The 20,430-nt window shown below is 46.0% G+C and overlaps 3 protein-coding genes across 3 annotated transcripts in view; 2 read left to right on the top strand and 1 right to left on the bottom strand.

The window, feature by feature from the left end:
• Nucleotides 1-22: 22 nt before the first annotated feature.
• On the top strand, nt 23-2,030 carry LOC130120508 (claudin-10-like). Its single transcript, XM_056289071.1, has 5 exons — nt 23-627; nt 739-900; nt 998-1,079; nt 1,414-1,521; nt 1,614-2,030. The coding sequence occupies exons 1-5, from the start codon at nt 396-398 to the stop codon at nt 1,831-1,833; spliced, it is 804 nt and encodes a 267-aa protein (XP_056145046.1). The 5' UTR covers nt 23-395; the 3' UTR covers nt 1,834-2,030.
• A 1,256-nt stretch (nt 2,031-3,286) lies between these two features.
• dnajc3a (DnaJ (Hsp40) homolog, subfamily C, member 3a) lies at nt 3,287-15,676 on the top strand. Its single transcript, XM_056289544.1, has 12 exons — nt 3,287-3,495; nt 4,126-4,236; nt 4,353-4,477; nt 4,859-4,933; nt 6,663-6,815; nt 6,981-7,162; nt 8,092-8,211; nt 8,981-9,086; nt 9,191-9,311; nt 12,553-12,685; nt 12,814-12,962; nt 15,087-15,676. Exons 1-12 carry the CDS (start codon nt 3,414-3,416, stop codon nt 15,236-15,238), a joined length of 1,509 nt encoding a protein of 502 aa, XP_056145519.1. The 5' UTR covers nt 3,287-3,413; the 3' UTR covers nt 15,239-15,676.
• Nucleotides 15,677-16,296: 620 nt separating this feature from the next.
• Nucleotides 16,297-20,430, bottom strand: part of uggt2 (UDP-glucose glycoprotein glucosyltransferase 2) — a 50,872-nt gene continuing 46,738 nt past the window's right edge. The window contains exon 39 of the mRNA XM_056289823.1: nt 16,297-17,745. Within this exon, the coding sequence (XP_056145798.1) occupies nt 17,723-17,745 (23 nt within the window). The 3' untranslated portion in view covers nt 16,297-17,722. The remainder of the gene's footprint in view (nt 17,746-20,430) is intronic.

The raw sequence follows: 20,430 nt of genomic DNA, 5'->3' as shown, positions 1-20,430 counted from the left end.
TGGTACAGACAAGCAGCGCTCTCTTGTCCTGCGGGTTTGTGTACTGCATATGTCTGTCTATCTGTGGTTGGACGAGGCTGTGGACGGACGTAGCCGCAAGCCGCCTTCGCTTTCAGACTGCTCGCAGGTTTCCACAGCTCAGGGTGGGGACCGAGGCCCACTTTGCTTTCAGACTGCTCGCAGGTTTCCACAGCTCAGGGTGGGGACCGAGGCCCACTTTGCTTTCAGACTGCTCGCAGGTTTCCACAGCTCAGGGTGGGGACCGAGGCCCACTTCGCTTTCAGACCGCTCGCAGGTTTCCACAGCTCAGGGTGGGGGCCGAGGCCCACTTTTTCCCTCGTACCGTCTCGGGCTTCCCGGTCCTCCGTCTTGAGTGTCTCGGCTGAAAGGCAGACATGAAGTACAGGACTGTGGTCATGTACATGGAGATCGGCTGCTTTGTGATCTGCGTGTGCGGCTGGATCCTCGTCTGTTCCACCATGCCCACCGAGATCTGGACTTGGTCCGAAGTGGACAGCATCGTTCTGACCACCTCCAACTACTTCTCCAACCTCTGGAAGGACTGCATATCAGATTCAACAGGGGTATCTGACTGCAAGGGAATTCCATCCATGCTCGCACTAAACTGTAAGTGAAAATTGTAGTATAGGCTATAAAAAAGTTGAAAAAAAGTTTTTTTCTTTACATTTTACCATCAACTTTTTTTTTTGTGGGTTATTTGTGGTTCCTCTTGGACAGGGGACATTCACATGTGCCGCGCCCTCATCATCATTTCCATCATCCTGGCCTTCTTTGGATCGATTCTCGTTCTAGTGGGAATGAAGTGTACCAAGCTCGGAGGATCGGAGATTGCCAACGCAAGAGTAACTTTTGCAGGGGGGATGAACTACCTTATCTCAGGTAAAACCCTCCACGAGCTATTCTACCGACTAGAAGCACCGGAAAGGACGTTTGATTGTCGATAATCACGACCATATGTGTGTGCCTCTTGCTTCAGGGATGTGTTCCATGGTGGCTTTTTCTTATTATGGAAACAAAATAAGAGCAGAGTTTCAGGACCCCAACTTCAAAGCTCAAAAGTAAGTTAAGTACCTAACGGATTTCCGCAACTCAAGTTGTATTGTGTCACACGTCCGGCATGCACGTGGTGAAAAGAGAACACAATAAAGGAATAGCATGTTCATTTGAATAATGTCCATTCTGAGATACCGTAACTTGTAGTCTTGTGGGGTTTTTTTTAAGGAGTTTTTCCTCATCCGAATAAGGGGCGTCGCCCACTGGCACCCATTCTGTTTTCAGCTGATGGAGAATGGGTTGTGGTTGTAATTAAGGGGAACAAACCTGAAACGTGACTTGATTTGGTTTGAAATGGCGAAAACACGACGTCTGCTGCACGCATTTTTATTTTTGCAGGTTTGAAATAGGAGTTGGTGTGTTTATTGGCTGGGGGGGCTCCACTCTTCTTGTCGTTGGGGGTCTCGTTTGCAGCGCATTCGCTGGGAAGGAAGGGTGCCAGTCAAGGTATCGATTCATCTCAAGTTATTTTATTATTTAACAAAAAGAGAATGAAAAAGGTGACGCCGTTTATACATTTCATCCATTTTATCTCACAGCTCCAAGAAAAGAGGACTCCCTGTGTACCGGCCCCCGGATGCCTACTCGGCTGTCGTGGCCCCGCGGGCCTCCGGGTCCTCGGTTCGGACAGGGAGCAGGAAGTCCCGGACCAGTAGTGTCAGCAGAGACACCAGTGTGTCCGGGATCACCAGTACCAGCACCAGCACCAGCACCAGCACCAGCACCAGCAAGTCATTCAGCACAAACGCCTACGTATGATGTGTACTCGTTTTTTCCAAGTGTTTACCTCTGCTTTTTAAGGTACACGTGTGAGATGAGATTTGGCATTCCTAATAAAAAACCTTTAGGTCTCATGATACCGAAACCGATACTCAGTACTGTGGCAATGCACATGAAGGATCACACGCAACAACCTGTTGAATTATTCATGAGGTAATTTGACAACAATAAACTTTTTTGGGGGGTTTACGTTGGTTTCTAATTTTGAAAAGTCCATGACTGTTTAATCCCAGACAGCATCCGGATGTGGGCCACTTCAGGCAGCGATGCGGCACTGGCGGCCTTCTTCTGGCCCTGACAAAATGGATGTCAGCCTGAAGTGGTCCACATGCATAATAGTAGCAAATATGGCCCAAATATGCCAAATCACATGTGGGCCTTTTTTTGGCAAAGACGCGGCGCTCTCGGCAACATGTGATCTGGACGTGGCCCTGAAGTGGCCCGTGTGGTAAATGGTGAATATGGCCCAAATATCACAAAACAAATATGGGCCACCTTTGGCACATATGTGGCACTGCTATGGCTCGGTTCTGGCCCAGATCTGGCAAACAGGAGCGGACCGCCCAAGTGCCATCATTCCACGCGGTATGCGGGCCGGATGAAGTGTCGGGTGTGGGACGGGTCCGGGCCACGGCAGTTCTGCTATCCGGGATGATGTCCTGCATAATCAAGTAGGCTGAAGTGTGTGTATGTGTGTGTTTTATTGCTGCCCTTTGACTTTAGTGACAGTCTTGGCAAGTAGGCTGAAGTGTGTGTGTGTGTGTGTGTGTGTGTGTGTGTGTGTGTGTGTGTGTGTGTGTGTGTGTGTGTGTGTGTGTGTGTGTGTGTGTGTGTGTGTGTGTGTGTGTTTATTGCTGCCCTTTGACTTTAGTGACAGCCCTGACAAGTCGTTCTCCAGAAACAAAAGAATCTTATCTGTACTCTGGCAAAACCTCTAAGTTGTCTTTCCACCTTTGCCAGCAGTTCTTCTGTCGATGAAGCGTCCTACGGAAAACCATTCATTTCAGTCACGCATCCCGGGGGGTCCCTACGGCTCTTCCATTAAAGGATACACTGTGTCGACGCTGACCTAATGACGTCAGCTTTGCTTTTACGGGGGGGGGGGGAGCTGTCACAAAATATTTCCCATTTTGTGCGTGGTCTGTTGTATTAAGCTCTTACGTGTGTCTTGGCGTCTAAAAAAAAAAAACCCCACGACGATAATAATAATTAATGATTAATAATAATAACGACGAAAGAACGCCTCGTGAGCGCGTCCTCATTGGTCGCGGACCGAGGCTTTGACACGCTCCCCTTAGTGCTGCCGTGGCTGCTCTCCGTTGAACCGACGGCGGTGGGCGGGGCTTCCCGACCATTCGGCCAATCACGGCCGCCCACGACCGGTCCCGTTCGCCTCGCTGTCTCGTCTTCACCCCCCCCCCCCAGCCGCTTGTGAAGTGGCCCCCGACTCCACTCGGCTCGTCGCCCCATGGGACTGTCAAAACTTGCTTCGTGCGTCTGGATGAAACAACGCCCGCCATCGATTAGGATCCGTATCGAGGACTTCGCCGGGATCAACCATGGTTTTAGTGAACCATGTGGCTCACAGAATCCTGACTTACTTCCCATATGTTCTTGTTTTGCTTGATCTGCGATACGAAGGTAAGCGCTACAGCCAAGGGTTCAACTCCCCCCAGCCCCCCACCCAAGTTTAGTGTACATTTTGACCTTTGACCGGCGTTGTTGTTCATGCGGAGCGAAGCAAGCCTGAAAACAAAATCTGAAAAGTCCAAAAACAAAAACAAAAAACCAAAACACCTTCAACATGTTAGCTAGCCGAGATAACCGAAACTGACAGGATTAGGTTAGCTAGCTAGCTAGTTAGCTAGCTAACCTAACCCTAACTCTACCAGCACACCTTGCTTTGCTTTTCTTCTTCTCTCGCCACTGTTTGACAACTGAAATGAAGAGAACCAGCTGTACCACAAGCTAGCTAGCTAGCTAGCACTCCGGTTTGGGACGTCATCTGACCGGCTAGTGACCGACTGACACGTCTTTATAGAATTCTGTGGTTCGCTTATTTTGATCCAAATTGGGGAGGGGGGGGTCATATTATTATTATTATTATTATTAATCAGCTTCTGTAATGTTTGGTGTCTGCTGGCTTCGCCTCTCCTCTGTAATGGGAGGGTCGCAGCAACGCAGCCCAGGCTGGCTGCAAGAACGAGGCAGCTCAGGCTTACGCCTGGATGCCCTGCACGCATACGTATCACGAACCCGAGTGTTTCCTAGGGGCTGACTGCGGCCGGGACGGCGATGTGGAAAACCATCTGGAGATGGGGAAGAAGCTCCTCGCCGCCGGCCAGCTGGCCGATGCCCTCTCTCACTTTCACGCTGCTGTTGGTAAGTGACGGAAGTGATGAGCTGTGAAACGCACCTGCACCGAGTGATATAACATGCAGCCTGTAACTTTCGTCCCCCCCCCCCCCGCAATTATTTTTGCTTCCTCCTTGTCCCAGATGGAGATCCCCAAAACTACATGGCCTTCTACAGGAGAGCAACAGTTTACCTAGCCATGGGGAAGTCCAAATCTGCACTGCCGGATCTGAGTCGAGTCGTGGAACTTAAGCCAGACTTTACATCTGTGAGTCCTACTGTGTGCAAGACAACTCACTCTTACAGTTCATCTCTCTCTTTCTCTCTCTCTCTCTCTGTCTCGTCTGTGTATTGGTATGTTGGTCCGGCTGTCTAAACGTGGTGCTCTCTGCAAAATTCTTACGTTCACAGAAATCCATTGTAATTTTTTTTTTTAATCTTAAGTTATGTGCATCTACACCCATCTAATTGGGGGAAGCTGCTACATGTGCCAAGTGATTTGCTTTTCTAGGCATGTCTTGACTAGACAATGAAAAGCCAAGCATAACGGACGTTTTGGGAAACCGGTCAGTCGTGTCAGCTGTGTCAATAAAGTCGAGACTGGATTTAAAATGCGTCTCTCAGTTAAACAAACCCCCTCTTCCATCAGGTAAGGCTTCAGAGAGGAAATCTCCTTCTGAAGCAGGGGAAGCTGGATGAAGCGGAGAGTGACTTCAAGAAAGTGGTGAGCATGATGTCTAATTCATGTTTTTTTTTTTTTTTTGTGGTATTGCTTACTGAGGCATGGCAGTTTTTTTTTCTATTGAATAGATGAAATTCACCAGGAGGTGTCAGTGTTGATCTGTGTGATCAGTTTGGTGTTGCGGAGACGCTTGATGTTGGTATTGATGTGAGTTTGAAATTAAGTTGGAGTACTAGGCTTTCCACATCACTATTTTTTTAGGGGAAAATTAAGAATGCAAAAGGCAGGTTTGTAAATCAAGATGATTGTAAACTTGCTGTTTTCCACCTATTTAATAATTTGAGAGGATGTAATGAAGCACAGTCAGGTTTTCATCCCTTTTAGGAAGACTTGGGCTGTTCACTGTGTTTTGGGATTGTTGGAGGTTAAGAGCATTTGATGAAATTTTTAGGATCAAACAAAGCTATCAGAATCTTAAGATTACACAAGGATAGGGCTCTACAGATGGCATTGTAACGCATATCCACAGATGGGTATTTTCTTATATTTTAATGTGTAGAAAGAACACTTACAGTAGTACTGTATGTGGGCTGCATAGGAATTTTAAAAAAAGCAAATTCTGTATTCATAAGCTGTCTTCATAGAAGGTTGTGTTAATTAAACTGGTAGCACACTCATGTTGGGCATAAGATAACATTTTCAGGTGCTCATTAAGGCTTAAGAGTTCAAGTGCTCTGAGGTTTCATGAGTGACAAGAGACATAAATGCCCTTATTACTGATCTACTCTAAATTCTTTGATCCCATTAAAAGCTAGTGTATTCTGAAGTGAGATTATCACTAGGGGGGAAATGATTTAGTAATCCCTCTTATCCGCGGTGGTGGTGCGATTATCGTGTTTTATCACATAACACCAAGGCCATGTGGCGGGTCGGCATCCCTCTAACACAGTTCTGAGTTATCCCCCCTGTAAAATTGGTTGGATAATTTTAATGCAGGCAAAATCCTATCCTTTATATGAGAGTGCCCAAAGTGTGGAAAGTTTTGTAATTGAAATCAAATTGTGTGCCCCCCTGCTTCGAGAGGACATGAAGCCACATTCCCAACACTGGCCCAAAGGCATCTGGACTTGTGCAGTTTTATGTGGACCATATTTTGCTGGTATGATGTCGACAGGTCTGGCTAGAGGTGCACGCTGTCCTGCTGTTTCAGCAGTCCAATGCGCTGGCATGGTGTAATGCATCACATTTATGCATTACACTCCTCCCCGGGCTGAGCTAGCAGGAAACACTTAAAGGATTGCCAGTTCTATTTGTAAAGGATGTGCCATTAGCCAAGATTGCTTTTGTGAATATGACGACCTCTGTGATGAGGCAGATTACAGTGTAATGGGTTTGGGGAATGGTAAGTAAGCACTGCTGTGATTAGCAGTGCTTTTAAGAGTCAAGGTTGGCGGTAGAATATGTTGGGAGAAGAAGATCTTATTTTGGAATCAGTCGGTGATGGACAAAAATGAAACTTTTCTAAGCACATTGTAGCTGCTTTGTGTACTGTCTGCATAGCTTCCTGTTTGTTGTTGTTGTTCCTGGCTTTAACCTTTGACTTCTACTGTAGCGGCAGGCGCTATCTCCCAAGTGCTTCCCGTGTCCTCAATAACAACCCCCCACACATACACACACACACAACTTCCATCAAACAGAAAAATTCCTCTGTTCTATTCAGTCAGAAACTAAACCGCTCTGATCTGATCTAAAACCTTGCCTCTTGCTACAGCTCAAGTCCAACCCCAGTGACAAAGAGGAACGGGAGGCCCAGAGTCAGCTGACTAGGTCAGATGAGATTCAGCGATTAGTGACACAGGTGCACAGCGACTTCGACAAGGAGGAATATGTGAAAGCTGCTGCTCAGCTAGACACCATCATTGAGGTGAGCAACCTGCAGTTCCACCACCAGCCAAAAGCTTTCCATTTTTTCTCCTGTGAAGACCATTCAACATAACGTGATCACCGTTGCAGCATTTCAGTGATGCAGGTCATTTGTGTTGAAATGCGGCCACACTCGAGATTTATGTTCAGCCTGTTTTGCCTCCAGACATGCGTCTGGGATGTGGCTTCTCGTGAGCTGCGAGCTGAATGTTTCATTCGGATGGGAGAGACAGGGAAGGCCATCAGTGACCTCAAAGCCGCCTCCAAGCTGAAGAATGACAACACCCAGGCCTTCTACAAGCTCAGCACCATTTACTATAACCTTGGAGACCACGAGATGTCCCTCAAGTAAGACCCACTCTCAAACTGTTCTACTTGATCAGATTTTACTTGTACAGTCATTTACTGGGCCAGAACATTTTGTTTGGCCTCAGACCCAGCACACATTCTGTGCATAAAAATAAGCTCTAAATTCTCATTATCCGTTAAAAGCAAGATGATTAACAATCAAAATAAATATCCCATTTTCTGTCTCCAAACGAAATGTATTTATCGTGGACATCCTGTGACATACCTGGCCCTCTGCTGCAACCCCACTTGTGGGAATACCATCTGCTCCATCAAAATTCTTATCAATTCTATCCACATATCCTGTAATTCTTTTTATATGATAATAATAATTATTCAGGAAAGGGACTCGGAAAAGGGAAGCAGGGCTTGATTCAGGCTGTGTTCAGCCGGGGAGGGAAACTGTTGACCTGGACTGGGGATGTTGTCGAGTGGTGGAAAGAACACTTTGAGGAGCTCCTGAACCCGGTTAACACGTCCTCAGTGGAGGAGGTAGAGTCTGAAGACTCAGAGGTCTCTGAGGTAGTTTTAAGAAGCTCCTTGGGGGCAAGGCGCTGGGTGTGGATGAGAGTCGCCCTGAGATGCTGAAGGCTCTGGACATTGTTGGGCTGTCTTGGCTGACACGCCTCTTCAGTGTCGCGTGGAGGTCGGGGACAGTACCTGTGGTGGTTCCCATATTTAAAAAGGGGGACAGGAGGGTGTGCTCCAATTATCGGGGCATCAAATTGCTCAGCCAAAATCAATATCTAAACCTCAGGTTTTACCACAGCTTATTGTTTGGCGGTAGGAAAGGTGCTGACACAACAGCACTGGAACAAATGAATTGAAGTCCAGTGCATTTACCACGCCTCACCACAGGTGACAGTAAGTTAAACAGAAATGACAGTCCTCAGAATTGTAAATTTAATCACCCTACCTCTGATCTACAGTGAGGTACGTGAATGTCTGAAGCTGGACCCTGATCACAAGCAGTGTTTCAGTCACTACAAGCAGGTGAAGAAACTCAGCAAACAAATCCAGTCTGCAGAGGAACTTATCCAGGAACACAGGTTAGTGTGTGTACACGTAATGTCATACCTGCAGTTGTGCATCTGTGCAATATCTTTTACACTAGGTCTGACATTAGCTGGAAATCAGAATGATTGCTTTCTTACCCGCTCACCTGCTGGTGTCACAAACGGACATGTGATTCACATCTCAGCCTGAACGGATGTCCCATGTTAACTGGCATCCGACTCCACAATGAGACATAGAAATGGTATATGGGTGGCTGAATGTCACACCCTTGTTACTTCAAGCCTATAACAATCGTCACATCCTCCTTTTACCTTTTGTACATGGGATGTCCGGGTAGCATAGCAGTCTAGTCCGTTGCCTACCAACACGGGGATCGCTGATTTGAATCCCCGTGTTACCTCCGGTTTGGTCGGGTGTCCCTACAGACACAATTGGCCGTGTCTGCGGGTGGGAAGCCGGATGTGGATATGTGTCCTGGTCACTGCACTAGCACCTTCTCTGGTCGGTTGGGGCACATGTTGGGGGGGGGGGGGGACTGGGGGGAATAGCGTGATCCTCCCATGCACTACGTCCCCCTGGCGAAACTCCTCACGGTCAGGTGAAAAGAAGTGGCTGGTGACTCCACATGTATCGGAGGAGGCATGTGGTAGTCTTGCAGCCCTCTTTGGATCGGCAGAGGGGGTGGAGCAGTGACGAACTGCTCAGAAGGGTAGGGTAATTGGCTGGATACAGTTGGGGAGAAAAATGGGAGGGGGCAACGTTTGTACATGGTATCACCCCCCTTTTTTTTTTTTTTTTTAGGTACGAGGATGCAGTGACAAAATATGAGGCGGTGATGAAGACTGAGCCTAACGTGTTCCATTACTCCCTCCACGCCAAAGGGCGCATCTGCCATGCGCTTGTACAGGTATGGAAGGCTCCTTCCTTCTTCACTTGTGCCACAAGCTCCTGAACGGAGCCTGTACCTACGTCATCACAGGTAACCTAATTAACAATATGTGTGTTGTCCAGGGCCAGCAGGCCAGCAAAGCGATCTCGGTGTGCAGTGAGGTCCTCCAGTCAGACCCAGAGAATGTCAACATACTGAAGGACAGAGCCGAGGCCTACATCCAAGATGAGCAGTACAATGAAGGTAAGCACCGGCATGGTGTAGCGGATGGACCATGCCTGGTGGGTTTCGGATCGGTTATTTCTCCTTTTCAACTTCATGGGGTTGTCAGACTTTTTTGTCACGTAGGTTGTTTGTTCAGATGAATGGGAGAGTGCACCGTTTTACCGTCCAAACGGCTGCTTTCAGTGTTGGAAGTAAATGGGCATCTGAGAGGGATGTGAATTACATCCACTCTACCAAGACACGTTTCACTTTCCTTTTCGCATATTTCAAAACTGATTTGGCGAAGTGTGTGTGTGTGTGTGTGTGTGTGTGTGTGTGTACACACACGGTGCTTGTAATTAAGTTACAGTATCCAGCATATGTTTCTGTGTTGCGTCTGAAAAATGAATCGCTCTAAACGGCGTACCTCCTTCCCTGCCCTGAGCCGGTCCAGTATCATTAGAAGTCTACAGGACACATTCCCCCTGCAGACTGGAACCGGGTTAGAAATAAGCACCACCTGAATGATCTACACTTGCCCTGCCTCGGGGGTTGGAGTTAAGCACAGGTGCTCGTTTATCAAGCCCGAAGCCATTTGTAGATGGCCGTGCCAACACACACACACACACACACAGGTTCCACCAGCTCTGTAATGCCTTTCCTGGCAGGCCAGTGGGGGGAGTAGCTTGAAATCATGACCCTCTTATCTACTGTCAAGTCCTGTAATGGGAGATGGTGAAATATTTAGGAATACTGAGATTCCAAATGCTTAATGGAAGGTCCCTTTCCTCTCTCTCCTGCCCACAGTCTGGCTTTCTCCTGCTAGTGTGTACGAACACGGAGTGGATATTTCCGTTATAAATCCATGCCTACCTTGTATGACTGTCCGCCAGTCCTGTTTCAGAGGAACGCATGTCATGGAAGCTGCCCCCTCCTGTTGAGGGTACCAACAGGCTATTGTAACACTGATTTTTTTTTTTCTCTTTTCTTTTAAGGACCCCCCCCCCCCATTTTTTCCTCCTCAATTGTACCTGGCCAATTATCCCACTCTTCCGAGCTGTCCCGGTGCTGCTCCACCCCCCTCTGCCGATCCGGGGAGGGCTGCAGACTACCACATGCCTCCTCCGATACACGTGGAGTCGCCAGCCGCTTCTTTTCACCTGACAGTGAGGAGTTTCACCAGGGCGATGTAGCGCGTGAGAGGATCAAAATATCCCCCCCCCCACTTGAACAGGCGCCCCGATCGACCAGAGGAGGCGCTAGTGTAGTGATCAGGACACATCCCCACATCTGGCTTCCCACCCACAGACATGACCACTTGTGTCTGTAGGGACGCCCGACCAAGCTGGAGGCAACACGGGGATTCGAACCGCCGATCCCCGTGTTGGTAGGCAACGAAATAGACCACCATGCCACCCGGACGCCTCATATTACACTGATTATTTCAATGGAGAGAGAAGAGATACGGTATCACTCATTGCATGTCCTCTAAAGTTCTGGTTCCAGAGTGCTGCAGATCACCACATTTACACCTAACTAATAATGTTTTAATGCCAGCATGGGTTTTACTAGCCACGTTAGTCAGCATATACAAGAGGTTGTGATTTTATTAGCCAGGTCAGTTAGCATACACAAGAGATTGTGGTTAAGAAGGTTGCTTTGAATGCAACAGTAACAAAATGCAAACAACAAACAGCGGGATTGTTTTTATTTTTTATAACGGTGGATGTAGGTAAGCAAAAATTCCTTTCTAGACAGTATCGACACCTGCTCCACATGCTGTCTGCAGCCTGCCTGATAACACTGATAGGAAGCTCTGGATGTAATAAACTGAAGTGATAAAACCCATTATAAACAGAGCTGAGGAATATTGCACTGGGAGCCGAGTGTTGTGAAGGAAACAAGCCAGACACCAGGCTGGAATAATAGAAGCCATACCATTTTTTTTTTTAAGTACATACAGCAAATCAGACTTACATCTGATTTTACCCTCTAGTTGTTCAATTCCATTCAGAACCAAAGACTCACTTGGATATTTACAACCCCCAGTAAGACCCGAAGAGAGACGTGGCGTAGGATAAAACCTCCGTCCATCGAGATGATCAGTCGGTGTGTTGTCGTTTTTAGTGTTGGCCTATGGTCTACCATTATACAGTCAGTGCAGCGGTTTTATGTTTAACGTAGATAACGATGATGATGAGGATTAAAGAGGATGAGTTTGACTTATGATTTAAATTTTTATTTCTCCACCTTTCAGAACAAGGAAGAGGGAAGTGCAGAATAATAACACGGGCAACAGCCCAGCAATGGAACAGGCAAATGAGGGATAGTAAAAGGGAATTAAAAGCAAATCAAGGGGCGTCCGGGTGGCGTGGCAGGCTATTCCTTTGCCTACCAACATGGGGATCGCCGGTTCGAATCCGTGTTACCTCCGGCTTGGTTGGGCGTCTCTACAGACAAAATTGGTGGTGACTCCACGTGTATCGGAGGAGGCACATGGTAGTCTGCAGCCCTCCCCGGATCGGTAGATGGGGTGAAGCAGCGACCGGGACGGCTCGGAAGAGTGGAGCAATTGGTCGGATAAAATTGGGGAGAAAAGGGGGAAAATTTGCCCCCCGCCCCTCCCCCCCAAGAAAACTAAATCAAAAATACTGAGTCTTCAGTCTTGCACACCAACCCGCAGGAAATAAAACCCACACTCTTCTCCATCAGCCCCACAGCCGCATGCGATGTTCGGCTGTGGCAGAGCAGCTGTCTGCTTAGACATGACTGCACCAGCAGGTGGGAGCTTCAGGCCTCATGTGGGCTTTTAAACTGTCAGAACCTCCGCTTTCAAATCCCAGAAGAGACCACCGCGTGTGTGAACACACACCTCATTACACCTAAAAGCGTGAACTAGCCTCAAAGCAGCGCACAAGCACGCTAACACCAAGCCAGAGGCTGATGGTGCACCATGAGCTGGAGGATGATGGTGGGGCTCGCAAGATAAACCAGCTTACTAAATGACTACACAAGATAGGGGCGTGGGCTTTTTTTTTTCACGGGGGGGGGGCGTTAGAGAGCACCACCTGTCAGGGCAAAGAACAGTCGTTGCAGGGTTTATTGTGGCATAATATTTGTTCAAAGAAATTGAGGTGTGGAAAACGTCAGCAATGCCGATGGTTGTTGTGGGAATGATGGTGTTAACATACTGGGATACTTCACTGGTGCCTGCAGGGAAATATTCTCCAATGAATAAACACCATTGATTATCCACTTTATATTCTGATTTGTATTTCAGCTATAAAGGACTATGAGACTGCTGGTCGTCACGACGAGAATGACCGCCAAATTAAAGAGGGACTCGAGAGAGCCCAGCGGCTCCTGAAGCAGTCTCAGAGGAAGGACTACTACAAGATCCTGGGTGTGAAGAGGTGGGTACCGCCATCGCTTAGCCACCAACCTGACTAGTCTGGGTTGAATAGAAGCAGAGGCAATGCTTTGTCTTGTCCCTCATCATGTTTAACACGATACAGTCATGCTGCTGTTGTCACCGTCACAGAAATGCCCAGAAAAAGGACATTATTAAGGCCTACAGGAAGCTGGCCCAGCAGTGGCACCCCGACAACTTCCGGGACCCGGAGGAGAAGAAAAAGGCAGAGAAGAAGTTCATAGACATTGCTCAGGCCAAAGAGGTGCTCACTGACCCAGGTAAAAAGACCGTTGCATGCATGGACTCTGTAGCTGTCTGAAGGGGCACTGCCAGTGACCCGGTGAATGGTAGCTCAACTCTGGAGCTGCAGGGAACAGTTTGCCTGTTGCTTCTGCATTCAAGTACCTATCGAAGACACAATATTCAGAACCATATGCCTGCTGACACTTTTTACCCACTGCACTACAGTACCACATGTAGCTCCATCCATTATCCGAATCGCTTATCCTGCTCTCAGGGTCACGGGGATGCTGGAGCCTATCCCAGCAGTCATGGGCGGCAGGCGGGGAGACACCCTGGACAGGCCGCCAGGCCATCACACAGGGCCCACACACACACACACAATTCATACCTAGGAGCAATTTTAGTATGGCTGATTCACCTGACCTACATGTCTTTGGACTGTGGGAGGAAACCGGAGGAAACCCATGCAGACACAGGGAGAATATGCAAACTCCACACAGAGGACGACCCGGGACGACCCCCAAGGTTGGATTACCCTGGGGTTCAAACCCAGGACCTTATTGCTGTGAGGCGGCCGTGCTAACCACTGCACTACCGTGCTGCCCCCACATGTACATACTTTAGTTTTGTTTTTTTAGGAGGGTCTCATTGAGTTCAACCCCTTATTCAGTGTTAGTCATGCTCAGACCCCTGAGCTAAAGCACTTTGCATTTTGCCTGCATCATAAATAACTCAAAATTACAACCATAGGAGAAATAGGTTTGTGTCTCAAAGCAACCTTGTGCTGCTCTTTTAGTAATGTCATTATTTCTCCACTCCGTCAGGTTTGTATCTCTCACTACTAGTATGTTTGTGGAGAAATTCTGCTCCCAAACTGAATAAAAGCAGGCACCAAGAGTAGTTCTTGAAACAGCAATTTTTATTTATTTCCTCTCGTGGAAACATCAGAGGGGCAGCCTAGAGGTATACAAATGTCAGTCAGCAAGTTGAAGCTCTGCCACTCAGGAAGTTGAAACCCTGACTTGGTCTGAGTTAGCAGAGTGCTGCTGAAGTGTGTAGACTGTCTCCGCAGGCCTCAGTGGGGGTTGACTGCTCTGGGATGTCAAACTGCTGACAATATGTCCAGCAGGAATAAGTCAGCAGGAGATGAAACTCCACTGAAGAATGAGATACTGATGCAGAATAACGGGTCACTGAGGCCTACCCACCACAACCTACGGAGGGAGGGAGGTTAGCTATAGTCCACAGTCCGGTTGGACACGAGGTCCCAGATCACTTCTGTTTTTGTTAGCATTAGAATGCATCATCAAAACTGATCTGACATGTTGGATAAGTAATATCGAATTAGGATATGCAGGTGTCCAGGTAGCATGGTGATCTAATTCTGTTGCCTACCAACACGGGGATCACTGGTTCGAACCCCCGTGTTACCTCCGGCTTGGTCGGGCGTCCCTACAGACACAATTGGCCGTGTCTGTGGGTGGGAAGCCGGATGTGGGTACGTGTCCTGATTGCTGCACTAGTGCTTCCTCTGGTCAGTTGGGGTGCCCGTTCAGGGGGGAGGGGGAATAGTGTCATCCTCCCACGCGCTACGTCCCCTGGTGAAACTCCTCACTGTCAGGTGAAAAGAAGCGGCTGGTGACTCCACATGTATGGGAGGAGGCATGTGGTAGTCTGCAGAGGGGGTGGAGCAGCGACCGGGACAGCTCAGAAGAGTGGGATAATTGGCCAAGTACAGTTGGAGAGGAAAAATCCAAAAAATGAAAAATTAGGATATGCATGATTGATTTTGTCTGTGACTCACCTTCACTCTCATTTTCCCTTGGTTGTTAATTCCTTTACTCTGCCACAGCTTCAGTTCTTGTATTTTTCTTATCTCCATCTGTGCTACTTGCAGTAATGTTCAGTCATATGTCTTAAGGCCGAGTCGGTACAAGAGAACAATCAGGCCCATTTGCCTGATACTTGATGCCAAAGCTAAATCCCAAGGTTTGCTTAAGGCCAAGAATCAGCAGAGATCATCTTATAGCATGTGCCGTCTGTCGTGTGTGTGATGCTCTTAGCTTTCCAAATCAGCTGCTATTTTAAAAGTCCCCTAATGAGCGCCCATCTTAGTAGTTATGTGTATAGTGACGTTACAACCTGTGCGTTCCCTGCAGAGATGAGAACGAAGTTCGACCACGGGGAAGACCCGATGGACCCAGAGAGCCAGCAAAGAGGTCACCACCATTTCCACGGAGGATTCCAGGGTTTCCAGGGTTTCAACCCCTTCGGCTCCGGACCTTTCGGCTTCAAATTTGGCTTCAACTGATGAAGCTCCTGGCCAGCGAAGATGGAGATAATAATTTTTTCTGCTCTTATTTCCATTTGCCTCCCTGTTTTTAGGGAAACGCTGGCGGGATGAATGCCAGCTCATAAAAACTCGATAAGTTGGAGGAAACTGTGACTTATTTGCAGAGAATACTCTTGACGTGTCTTTGTTGTTGACCAATGTAAAATGTGGGATCTCGCTCGCTGAAAAAGTCTGTTGCTATGCTAACAAATGTCTGCCATGTTTGAAGCGGCTCCTTTTTGCAGGGATTTTTAATTACGAGTAAAGCGTTAATTCCGAAGCAACACTACATCCTGTCGGTGTGTTGTTCACTCTCAAAATTCACATTAAGATTAATTTGTACATAAGTACAGCGCTATTTTTATATGGAGTCTTTCTGAATTGTAAATAAAGATGTATTTATGAGTGTTCATTTCAACAGGAAGTTGGCCTCCTCTGAATTCAGGATTTGCTGTTCTACACACCCGGCCGGGGAAATGGTTCACCGATTTGTGCTTGTATGTTTTGTTTTTTTTTTAGGCTTTTAGATTGCATTTACACCTTTCCTCAACTCAATTACAGCCCGTCACTGTTTTTGCCTCTCCCACACCAACAATACTGTTATGTTGTGTTATGAATCATTTATACCCGCCAATGCTGCCCAAACACTTGCAGTGTCAGTTGGTTGAAACAATTTCTCAAAGCTTTCAGACAAGGGCGTCCAGGTGGCGTGGCGGTCTATTCCGTTATCTACCAACACACGGATCGGTGGTTTGAATCCCCGTGTTAGCTGCGGCTTGGCCGGGCGTCCCTAAAACGCAATTGGCCGTGTCTGCGGGCGGGAAGCCGGGTGTGGATGTGTGTCTTGGCCGGGGGAGGGGGAATAGCGTGATTCCCCCCCGGCGAAACTCCTCACAGTCAGGTGAAAAGAAGCGGCTGATGACTCCACATGTATCGGAGGAGGCATGTGGTAGTCTGCAGCCCTCCCTGGATCGGCAGAGGGGGTGGGGGCAGCGACCGGGACGGCTTGGAAGAGTGGGGTAACTGGCCAGGTACAATTGGGGAGGGAAAAATCCATTTGCGGGTTTAGCTTGTTTAAATGTGAAGCGCGTGAGTGGCGGTTTAGCCAAAAGGTTCTCGGTATTTTTACCAAGCTGAAATCACAGCAACTCAACATAAATCACCCCTAAACTTAACCACACACCATGCTTAAAGAGAAACTAATGACGGAGATTTATAGCAAAGATATATTTTAATTTCTCTCAACCTGAAATGACTTGACACTTATGCAAACACTTCCATTCGACACATGTGAGTGAGAGACGGGTGATGAGAGCAGAGTTCCCAACCATCCTATATTAAGACAGTCAAAAGGACCGTTTCAGTGGAGCAGCAACACCTAGTTTCTTTCCTGAGAGATATTGTTTTTGTTCTGTAGGTATTGAAAATTCTGTTTAGAACTCGACAAACACACACACACAGGTGCACAAACTGTATATACAGATGTAAACGTAGCACAATAACTTATTAATTCCGTCTATATCCGTGACCTTTAGTGTGCAAACGAGGATTCTCTGATCCGTGACCTGCCGATAAAGACTAGCCCGATCCGTCTATCAACAATTATACCTGGTGCAGCGTGACTTGGCATGGAGAGATACGGGGGCTACACCATGTGTCCAAGTTGTGGGAAGGGTCTCTTGGACGAGCTGCTTCTCCAACATTATCTGAATAACAAATAACAAATCACTACAACTTTGGTTTGGCCATAACAGTCATAGCAGTGTTGTACACGCAATGTCGTTAACAATTTAGAACCCATAATGCATGGTTTTTCTTTTAAATATGTTTTAGAAATAGAAATCACACAAGCCTCCAGATTTATTCAAAAATTTAAAATGGTTTGAAATGACTTTTTAATGTGCCTCACTTGACTCTGCATGCTGCATCAGTGCAAACGACATCCTGTGTCACATCTAATATTTGTGTAACAACTAGAATCTTCTCTGGAGTCGCCCCTGCGTTTACTTGATTCCAGTATTCTCTTACTAAGCACCTTCTGACTGCTGACGTCTTGATAGTGTGCCGGGAGTTAGAGGTTAACAGTTTCCTCATCTAGCATTGATTCTGTAGGACACATATTGATTTGACATATAAAAATAGTCACATTTTAAAAACAGAAATTTCTCTCCATCCTTCCATGGCTTCCCGAGTCAGGGGCATAACACGTCACTGTTTTGTTGGAAACTAGTGCGGTGCCCGTTTGGGTGTACTCCCACCCCGACCACAGTGTGGGTTGCAACGGCAGAGCGGCGCTGCACGTTCGGTCGCCAGACAGACAAACAGACAGATAGACATACAGACAGAGGTTCCTTCCATTTTAGTTACATGTGCATCCTCCCTCAGAGATGAGTTTTCCAGCTTCGCAGGAGGACTGGATGCAAAGTGTTGCCTAGTTGCTCGCCGTCGTGCCGTGGATGGAATCTAAAGTTCATCACGCTGGTTGCCTGCAATGCAAATGAGCAGGTAGAACAACCAGTTAAGAAAATTAGTCTTGGTCATCAGGTAAGACTGGAAAGAAATGTGGCGAAAATAAGTCTGGAATAGAATACAATGAATACTCATCAGTGAGGAGTATTAGCTGTATTCGCTCAACAGTACTCGCTTCTCTGACTTAACACACAGGGATGTACGTCATATCTCAAATATCATAGATACAGTATATCTATATATATATATACTGTATATAAAATCCAGCGAGTCAAGTAAATTCTTTATGAGACAATTTATATATGTGTGCATATATGTGTGTATATATATATATAGTCAAGTACATTCTTTATAAGACAGTTTATATATATATATAAAAATCCAGAGAGTCAAGCAAATTCTTTATGAGACCGTACAAGCCTGACTCATGCCAAAACCTCCTTATTCCGGACTCTTTATTCAGTATTCAGTATTCAGTATGTAACCAAGTATCTATTTGTCCCTCTTTAAACAGAAATACCTCAAGATAAGACCAGATTTAAATTGTACTGTAACAGGACATTTATTCCAGGGTCTGGTAGTAGTATGCTACCCAAGTCCAAATATTTAACTAATGGACTGGAACGTCTCTCTCAAATAAATGTCAACCCTTTAAGTAAACGCACAAAAAAATAAAATAAAATAAATGATCTTCTGCTGTAATTTGTAAGTAACTTGTAAATAAAAGAGAATGAATGACACAAATGAATGAATATAACAAGCATGAATGAATGACATTAAAGAGTTAGTTTAGCTATTAAGAAAATAGAAAAAACCCAATTCTTGTTCAATATTTTGTTTCTTTCAGTCTTAATCAAAAGTGAAATTTTTACTGTTGTGAACCAATGAACAGTTAAATCTCCTAGAAAGGAATGTCTTCATCCTTGATTTGATACTCCTCCATCCTACGAAAACACTACCAACAAACAGCTGAAACAAAACAAAAATTGGGTACCAAAAAAAAGAAAAAAAAGATATATATTATAATGCTCGATATCAAAGAAATATGTTCTCTGATACTCAAGTGATCCCAGAACAGAAGTAGGTGATGGCTTTTATTGACAGCTGATGATTGCTAATAGCATGAAACAGGCTTGTCCTGTCTCATAAAGAACTTACTTGACCCACTACCCACTGGATTATTTTGCTCCTTATTTGTTGAGCACTTTCCGTACCGTTGAGTGTTTCTTTTAACAAAGTTATATATATATATACACTACCGTTCAAAAGTTTGGGATCACCCAAACAATTTTGTGTTTTCCATGAAAAGTCACACTTATTCACCACCATATGTTGTGAAATGAATAGAAAATAGAGTCAAGACATTGACAAGGTTAGAAATAATGATTTGTATTTGAAATAAGATTTTTTTTACATCAAACTTTGCTTTCGTCAAAGAATCCTCCATTTGCAGCAATTACAGCATTGCAGACCTTTGGCATTCTAGCTGTTAATTTGTTGAGGTAATCTGGAGAAATTGCACCCCACGCTTCCAGAAGCAGCTCCCACAAGTTGGATTGGTTGGATGGGCACTTCTTTGAGCATATTGAGTTTCTGGAGCATCACATTTGTGGGGTCAATTAAACGCTCAAAATGGCCAGAAAAAAAGAACTTTCATCTGAAACTCGACAGTCTATTCTTGTTCTTAGAAATGAAGGCTATTCCATGCGAGAAATTGCTAAGAAATTGAAGATTTCCTACACCGGTGTGTACTACTCCCTTCAGAGGACAGCACAAACAGGCTCTAACCAGAGTAGAAAAAGAAGTGGGAGGCCGCGTTGCACAACTGAGCAAGAAGATAAGTACATTAGAGTCTCTAGTTTGAGAAACAGACGCCTCACAGGTCCCCAACTGGCATCTTCATTAAATAGTACCTGTTAGAGCCTGTTTGTGCTGTCCTCTGAAGGGAGTAGTACACACCGGTGTAGGAAATCTTCAATTTCTTAGCAATTTCTCGCATGGAATAGCCTTCATTTCTAAGAACAAGAATAGACTGTCGAGTTTCAGATGAAAGTTCTCTTTTTCTGGCCATTTTGAGCGTTTAATTGACCCCACAAATGTGATGCTCCAGAAACTCAATCTGCTCAAAGAAGTGCCCATCCAACCAATCCAACTTGTGGGAGCTGCTTCTGGAAGCGTGGGGTGCAATTTCTCCAGATTACCTCAACAAATTAACAGCTAGAATGCCAAAGGTCTGCAATGCTGTAATTGCTGCAAATGGAGGATTCTTTGACGAAAGCAAAGTTTGATGTAAAAAAAATCTTATTTCAAATACACATCATTATTTCTAACCTTGTCAATGTCTTGACTCTATTTTCTATTCATTTCACAACATATGGTGGTGAATAAGTGTGACTTTTCATGGAAAACACGAAATTGTTTGGGTGATCCCAAACTTTTGAACGGTAGTGTATATATATATATATATATATATATATATAAATGGAAAGCATTTATATAGCACATTTCTAGTCTACCGACCATTCAAAGCACTTTACAATGGATGCCACACATTCACACACGCATTCCCAACCATTTTGTATATACTGTATACTGTACTGTACAATTTTGTATATACTCTACTGTACAGGCAACAGTGCTAACCACTGGGCACGGTGGCCCAGTGGTTAGCACTGTTGCCTCACAGCAAGAAGGCCCTGGGT

The sequence above is a fragment of the Lampris incognitus genome, chromosome 11 (genome assembly GCF_029633865.1).
Source record: "Lampris incognitus isolate fLamInc1 chromosome 11, fLamInc1.hap2, whole genome shotgun sequence".
In the NCBI taxonomy this organism is placed as follows: domain Eukaryota; kingdom Metazoa; phylum Chordata; class Actinopteri; order Lampriformes; family Lampridae; genus Lampris; species Lampris incognitus.
The sequence above is the reverse complement of the archived record's forward strand: the minus strand, read 5'-3'. Positions and strand labels throughout refer to the sequence as shown.

Coding starts and splice junctions, on each gene's coding strand:
- dnajc3a (XM_056289544.1), top strand. CDS start 3,414: ATGGTTTTAGTGAACCATGTGGCTCACAGAATCCTGACTTACTTCCCA. Junction 6,816..6,980: donor AGCTAGACACCATCATTGAG/GTGAGCAACCTG, acceptor TTTTGCCTCCAG/ACATGCGTCTGGGATGTGGC. Junction 7,163..8,091: donor GACCACGAGATGTCCCTCAA/GTAAGACCCACT, acceptor TCTGATCTACAG/TGAGGTACGTGAATGTCTGA.
- LOC130120508 (XM_056289071.1), top strand. CDS start 396: ATGAAGTACAGGACTGTGGTCATGTACATGGAGATCGGCTGCTTTGTG. Junction 901..997: donor GATGAACTACCTTATCTCAG/GTAAAACCCTCC, acceptor CTCTTGCTTCAG/GGATGTGTTCCATGGTGGCT. Junction 1,522..1,613: donor AAGGAAGGGTGCCAGTCAAG/GTATCGATTCAT, acceptor TTTATCTCACAG/CTCCAAGAAAAGAGGACTCC.